The sequence below is a fragment of the Lactuca saligna genome, chromosome 6 (assembly GCF_052625555.1).
Source record: "Lactuca saligna cultivar CGN05327 chromosome 6, ASM5262555v1, whole genome shotgun sequence".
NCBI classification, from domain to species: domain Eukaryota; kingdom Viridiplantae; phylum Streptophyta; class Magnoliopsida; order Asterales; family Asteraceae; genus Lactuca; species Lactuca saligna.
Genome location: NC_136422.1, coordinates 16,457,255 through 16,465,139, shown reverse-complemented (window position 1 = coordinate 16,465,139; position 7,885 = coordinate 16,457,255). Strand labels below are relative to the sequence as shown.

At 34.1% G+C, this 7,885-nt stretch overlaps 1 protein-coding gene across 1 annotated transcript; it reads right to left on the bottom strand.

The window, feature by feature from the left end:
- Window positions 1-206: 206 nt before the first annotated feature.
- Window positions 207-1,154, bottom strand: LOC145003471 (CASP-like protein 1E2). The gene is made up of 2 exons (XM_078962602.1): window positions 864-1,154; window positions 207-662 (listed from the first exon to the last, which is right to left on the bottom strand). Exons 1-2 carry the CDS (start codon window positions 1,094-1,096, stop codon window positions 329-331), a joined length of 567 nt encoding a protein of 188 aa, XP_078818728.1. The 5' UTR covers window positions 1,097-1,154; the 3' UTR covers window positions 207-328.
- Window positions 1,155-7,885: the final 6,731 nt, after the last annotated feature.

The window sequence follows — 7,885 nt, the reverse complement described above, 5'->3', positions numbered from 1 at the left end:
AATTTTACGTTGGTAAATTTATATTTAATAAATAAACAAAAACAAATCATTATAAAAGAGGTTAAAAGAGGTCCCCGTGATTCGTGAAAGAGGCAAGAAGACGTAGTAGGAGATTGAAGAATGAATTAAATGACCAAATTGCCCTTGATAGTCATGTGCACAACGCATGTGTCAACATAGAAAATTTCCGATGTTATGTAAATTCATGAAGAAGAAGAAGAACAACGATAATATAAATAAATGTTTGAAGAAGAAGAACAACGATAATATAAATAAATGTTACATCAATTTTCATAAAGGTTTAATCATGGCTTCTCTGAGGATTTGTTCATTTGTTGTGAAGAGTTACAGCAGCAAGCAGAATAAGCAAAAGATAAGTTATGCTTCCGGCGAACGACAGAAAAACAGCTATGGCAACCTGGTGACAAAATTTATCAAACACATTACACACCTTCTCCCACTGCACATGCGAGTTCCCTTGGTACCCGATAAGACCAACAGACCCGGTGGCACCAATGGCGGAGAAGAGCAGCACCACCATCATTAGGTCTAACATCAGTAAAATCAATGACACAAGCTTATTTCTACCTCTGGTTACCAATAGAATCACCAACGATATTGCTGCATAAGCGCACGCAATTGCATTCACAATCACTAAGTACCTGTAACATCAAATTCAAATTAAAGAGATCGAAGTACGAATCGTTCGATTACAGTTTATCATATCATCATATGTGACCGGCTCAAACATAAAATTGAAACAAATCGAAACAAATCGCTCAATTAGGTTCAGGTAATTTCAAATAGATGTAGTTACAGGTTGATTATACGCGACTAGATGTTTATAGTGAGGAAGTACATACACAAATGCAGAGAGGTCAGTCCACTTGGCGGTGACAGGAAGGTCGACAGGCGGCAGCGACGGGACAAGGGTGAGAGAGACGGTGGTGGTCTGTTTATCGACTCCAAGAACAACGGCGGCGACGAGAGTGAGTGAGAGTGCTAAGAGCCTGAACACTAATTCCTTGTAATTGAAGCTTGAATTTCTATTCGACACATTCACCTCCTTCTCCTTCTCCTTGTATTCCGTCTCCATATCAGTGTTTCAGTATTTTCTAGAATTGGTTTCAGAGATGGATATGAGAGTTATGATTCCACTGGAAGCATGTATATATATTTGGCCTGGGTATGCTCATACCATTTTTTTGTCCCTACGAGACAAAATAATTGTTCACATTCAATTCTTCTCTACATGAAAAAATACACTAAAATTGTCGTATACAAAAATTTAATGTAAATAATTTACTATTTTATTATTTCTAACGTGCAAACAATGGTTAAATTTTTGTCAAATTTCGATCGCCTAAAGTATGTTCAGTTTTTATTAACAAAATTCGATTAATTATTTCTACTGAATATATCATAGATAAATAATCAAATATTTTTATGAAATACATCAAGCAAGTTCTATACAGATGTTTACAATATTATGTTTGATTGGTTGTCTAATCAGTTAGTTCTACCCAAATGTGACAATATTATTTTTCAATGTATTTATGTTCCGTATGTTTTTAAAGGCCGATTTAAAGTTTCTTTAACATAGAAAAATCGAAGCCTTAGTAATTAAATCGTTAAAAAGAAAAATCTAACCGATGGCTGCATGGAAATTCTTTTTTTTTTTTTTAATTAATTATGGAGCTTTTACATGATTTAAAGTTACCAAGGCATCTCAGAAAACATCCTCCCATCTTTGTGGATGTCAATCGGTCAAAATTTCAATAGCGGTTTTTTAGTATTATATTTACTATAACAGTTTTTTAGTATTACGTATAATTTTTAATTTTATATTATATTTACATAGAATTTATATATTTGAGTATTAATACTACAAATCTATATAGAATTAATATCATTAAATCTAAAAATTCATATCAAAATATAACTTAATATTTTGTTATAGTAATATGAAAACTAGTTAGCGTCAAATAGAGTTTAATTGCATTTCACGGGTTCAATATTGTATTAGTAGTTCGTGGTTGATTTAAGGAGCTAAGTCCTAATTCCTAGCCTCATAGTTGTGGGTCGATTTACAAAAAACATTAATGGAGTCCGACCATAGCAGCTCGAATCGTTGTGAGTACAGAAAGAGACGACAAAGAGACTTGTTGGTAGATGTGGTTGCTTTGAATGCTTTTAATTATATTAGTTGTTCGACTTTTTTGAAATGAAAGTGTAATGAAATCATTAAAACAATTTTTTCATTGACAAAGTAACCGAACGGCCCAAAATGTGAACGAAATGTAATAGCACCCATAGCGCAGCTATAACCGTTATTGAAATAGCGGCGAATAACGCCGCAAATAACAGTACCGTGAAACGAAAACGCTAAACTGAAATTAGCGGTTCTTGACTTCCGCAAAACGTTATTGCACCGTTATAACGTGCGATTGATAGCTTGCGCACACACACACACACACACACAGAGAGAGAGAGAGAGAGAGAGAGAGAGAGAGAGAGAGAGAGAGAGAGAGAGAGAGAGAGAGAGAGAGAGAGAGAGAGATTTTAATATCATTTTTAACCTAGTTTGTAAAAAATGTGATTTTAACTCATCTCACCACCATAACAATGTGAGCTTGTAGGCTGTAGCGTGGCAAAATTAACATAGCGGTATCGCGTTTTAAAATAAAAATATAACTGAACAACTTTCAACCCATCGGACCTATTTGATCCATTTAATTTTTATCTCATTTACTTGATTTTAATATTTTCAATCATGTTTCGAAATTTAAGGCTTTTGGAAGGAAGCGAGCAGAAAAATGTGAACGAGTGGGAACATGGTCCTATCCCCGTCGTATGAAATTATGCAAGATGAAAGAAACACACGGGTCGATAGTCAACAATGTGAGAAGTGAGATGGCCATTTAAGCAATGAGATATTTACTTATCTTATCCCCCTCCCTATACTCATACCCCTTTTATTTATTAAATATATATATATATATATATATATATATATATATATATATATATATATATATATATATATATATATATATATATATATATATATATATATATATATATATATATATATATATATCATTTTATACACTTCTGATTGTTAAAATTTCATGTTACTCTTTATATTTCTATTTAAAGCTTTTAATTTTTTTTAATATAAATCCAGTTTTAGCCGTATTTTAAAAAATGTTTAGGTTTTTAAAATTCGTTGCAACATTAGATTTTTTAACACCACAATTATACATATAGAAAACTATTTATATTTGTACATTTCAATTCATTTGTTGGTGTAATGGTTATTTTTTGATATGCATTGTGACTAGAGGTAAGCATAGGCAGTTCCCCGATCAATTCGACGAGAACCGGAACAAATGGTACTTCGTTGATAAAACCAGAACCAAAACCATCGTAGACGGTTAGTGCCGATCTTAAGGAATTAAATATTATCAAAGGCACATGACGAACAAATAAAAAAAATATCATTGTCGTTATTATAAGTTGTTATTTTTAAATAAAAATATATAATAAAATAATTAGGCATTGTTTAGTTGTCCATTTTACTCCTCTCAACATCTCATGTAGATGTTTATGGTTCTCATTTTGACACAAGTTTAGTATTTGTGTATAATCCTTATAATGATATTTTGACAAAATGGTTCTCATTCGAGACCAATTGTATTTATATGTGGATAGACATACTTGAAGGGGTAAGTACGCCAAAATCATTCAATAATCAATTGTATAAAAGTGGTTAATAAATAAAAGCTAAAGATTAACAAATGAAATAAGGGTAAATGGAGTTAATTTGCGAAGTATTTGTGCATGTATCAACATTTTATTTTTTATTTATACATTTTACAATATGTTATCATAACTACATGTGAATGACTTAATAGGATTTTTTACGGCTATCACCCGATACTTATTTGCTCTTATTCTTAAATGTATAGTTTTTACCAATGTTCTAAATAATATAAGACGTGACTTCTCAACCTTTTTCGAGCCTTGGTGAACTACATCGTTTGTAAGACGTGACTTAAAGCGGTAATTTTGTATACAATTAATATTTTTACATGTATTTTCAACTATTATTCTATTTTATACACATATATGAGTTAAAACGACGTGGTAAAGTTTGGCGGTAAACAGAAGCCTTGGAGTCATGGTGCATCATGACGGAGCCATGACGAGCTTTTTAGAACCTTGGTTTTTACCAAGTTTCTAAAAAGTTCGTCATGGCTCCGTCAAGGCACGTCATGTCTTCAAAGCTTGTACTTACTGTCAAGTTTTACCAAAACGTTGTCTTAACTCATATAAGTGTATAAAATAGAAAAGTAGTTAAATATACATATAAAAATATTAATTATATATAAAATTACCGCCTTAAGTCACGTCTTACAAAGGACGTAGTTCGCCAAGGCTCAGAAAAGCTTTAGACTTGACATTGCCGTCAAGTCACGTTTTATGTTATTTACAACATTGGCTTTTACCCACCATGATATATATATATATATATATATATATATATATATATATATATATATATATATATATATATATATATATATATATATGATCAAGTAGAAACTTAAAATATTGTAGGAACAACGAGGACTATCTTTGGCCTTAAGACTAAAAAAATAAATGCCAAAGATTTGATTTTATTTACCGTCAAAATCTCGCGAGATGATATGATATTTTCGTAATTAATTGCGAGATTTTGATAATTTCCGGGGAATATCAATTATTTGGAGGGTACAAGTTACAAAAGTAATAAAAAAAAATTAAAAGAAAAAAGAAAGGAAAAGGAAAATTCGGCCATGTGGCCTCTACAGGAGCTGACACATGCCCCCACCCTAGCATGATAAGTGTTCAACCCTTATTAACTGGTGAGTTTTTTATTCCACCTACTTAGTTTTTCGGTCATAACTTTTTGTCTTTGAAAAAAAAGTATGAAAAAACCAAATTTCTTAAAATTTAGGTTAAATTATACCAATCATCCTTCATGCATGTGCCAAAACACATGTTCAGTCCCTATTTTCATAAATTAACTTGGATCATCCATCGTTTGATTAAAATTTGCACGCTTCATCCCTCTGGACAGAAAAAATCTATTTTACCCTTAATAATTTCTTTTTTAATTTTTGTTTATTTGCTTCTCATTTTTTAATTAAAAAAGAAAATAAAAATAAATAAATATATCACTTCATCCCGCGGACCCCCCTCCTTTTCCCCAGACTTCTTTCATCACCCAAGCTTTCGTGAAAACAAAAATGACAGACCTATATCCAACGAAGAGGCCAATGAGAGCACGTTCATCTCTGTCTCTCACAATCTATCGTGTGCCTCACCCCGACCATCATTGAACCCATCCCACCCCTTTCCTCCACACAGATTCGACGACACCCCAAACCTACAAATTGGAAAACTGAAACCTTAAAGTTCACATCCTAAACCTACAAATCAAACCTAACTAAACGTTAAACTTGCAAATTGGAACTAACAAGTTGCAGGAGAAGAAAAAGGATTTCGATCGACGGAAGCAGATGAGGGAATGTGATGTTCACCGCTAACAAATCGATGAAACTAAATTGAAGAGGATTCAGTCCACCACCACTTCATCTTGCCCATTCTTTGAATCCACTTCATCCTCCTCATAGCTGGTGTAAGTCGACAGGGTAGATTTACCTCGGGATGTGGATTATAGCCTCATTGAGGATTCGGTTTGTAGGTTGATGGCTTCTTCAAGTTAAAGTGAAGGTGATTCGAGGTTTACAGATTCTTAGAGGGATTTTCTTAAAGGAATGGTAGAGAATCCACTGGTGATTTTAATGCACGCAACGACACGGTTGAATCCTCGATGGAACTAATCAGCTCCAAGAAAACATGCTCTCTTTTCCAATATGTGTGTGTGTGTGTTATGTTTCTTGTTTTCTCGATCAGAACACATGTGCGTGTGTGTTTTGTGTTGAAGAACATCAGAGGTGGTGCTAGTATTTTCCAGCATATGAGAGACATAGAGATTAGAGAGAGTTGTTTTTTTTTTGTTTAAGTTATAAATAATATTAGATTAATTAAAAATAAATATCCAAGGGCATAATGGTCATTTCAAATGTGTCGCGGACTACAACTGCAACAAAAATACATATCAGGGGGCAAAGCGTGCAAGTTTTAAGTAAACGAGGGATCGTCCAAGTTAATTTTTGAAAATAGAGACTAAACGTGCTTTTTGGCACCTGCACGAGGGACAAATTGTGTAAGACAAAATTACAAGAATGGTCCACGTGGTTAGGTCGAAATTGCTACTTTGGGACAAACAAGTTTGGAATAACACTCATGGTCCAAATGTTTTCATTTTTTTGACACTTTGGTCCAGTTTACTTTAAAGTTTTATGTAATGATGATTTTGCCCTTGGAATTTTTTTTTTCAGTTTTTTATTTGTTTAAAAACTTTTATAATTAAAAGAAAAATGAAAAAAAATACATATCTCTCTCCCTCCCTCTCTCTCCCTCTCTCTTCCTCCCTCCCCCTCTCTCTCTCTAATGTGTCTTCTTCTCCACCCAAAAAATGCTTTTCATCGTATACATCTTCAAAACAATTTCTTTTTTTTAAACCAAACGCAAAATCTAAAGCTTGTAGCACCGATTTCGTAAAAGAATCCTAGTAATTACTTCTCAAATCCTCCTCAACGAACTTAAATCCCCAAATCAAAACAAGAAGTTGAAGTGGATACAGGGAATGACCATCGATTTAATCACATAAGATGGAGCATCGATTTAATGGTGGTGGCGGAGAAAATCAAGCGCTTGAGGTTGAACAAGGTAAAGAACGGGTAGAGGAAATCACGTACCCATCATCTCCTTCATGGAGAACCCAAAATTCGGGTTCATTCTTGGATCTACACAACTGGCATCCCCAATCGACGACTTTTAACCACATGAATAATGGTTTTAACCCCATTACATACAACCACGATTTTGATGGGTTCGTTTTTTTTATTTACGTTGATGCAGGGAAAAGGGATCTGTCAAAGGTATGACCAAGTTTTCCAGTTAGAGATGGAAATAAAGACTGAAAGAGGGATTTTTGTCCAAACTTGAGATTGATTCTACTCATTAACAGCATTGCCTTCGAGGGAATAATTAAAACAACATCGACATACCTCGTGTTCTTCAGATTTGGAATATTGAAGAAGAAAGGAGTCGTCAGAGTTTTGAGGTTGGTGATGTATCGGAACCATAAAGTTTCTGATAGAGAATGAGATGAGAAAGGGACATGAAGACGGTGGAGGAGATGAGAATTAGAGTTTTGGGTGTCGGAAGATGTGCAATGGTGGCTGAAAAGGGGGTGGCGGGGATGAGATGCATCAGTAAAGGTGAAGTTAGGGTTTCGACACTATGGTTACGATGACCGACTCCGGTGGTTTGGGTGGCGTTTGGAACAAGATTTCCTAATGAAGATGATGTCTCGGAAATCATTCTTCACTCCCTCCACCTCCTCCAATTATTCTCCCTAACCCACAAGTTCTTGAAGAGTTCAAAGTCACTCAATCCCTATTAGCAAGCAAGGTCTATGTGTGCTCATATCTTGGAGATGAAGTCACATATTGACAAGTCAAGAGAGTTGGGTGTCAAAGTCTTGAGGAAGTTAGATGTTGACTAAGTTCGTTAATCACTTCCTAAGTCACATAGTGAGTTCTTGAAGGAGTACTATGTTAAAGACTATGACATGACCCTTAATGATCTTATCTACTTGCTTGGTGCTGCTGAATCAGCAATGATTTGGAGCACTGGTAGAGCAAATTTGATTAAGAAGATCAACTTCCCAGACTTCAATGGACATTGAAAATTGGTAACATTGAAT

Coding starts and splice junctions, on each gene's coding strand:
- LOC145003471 (XM_078962602.1), bottom strand. CDS start 1,096: ATGGAGACGGAATACAAGGAGAAGGAGAAGGAGGTGAATGTGTCGAAT. Junction 663..863: donor ACTGACCTCTCTGCATTTGT/GTATGTACTTCC, acceptor TTGATGTTACAG/GTACTTAGTGATTGTGAATG.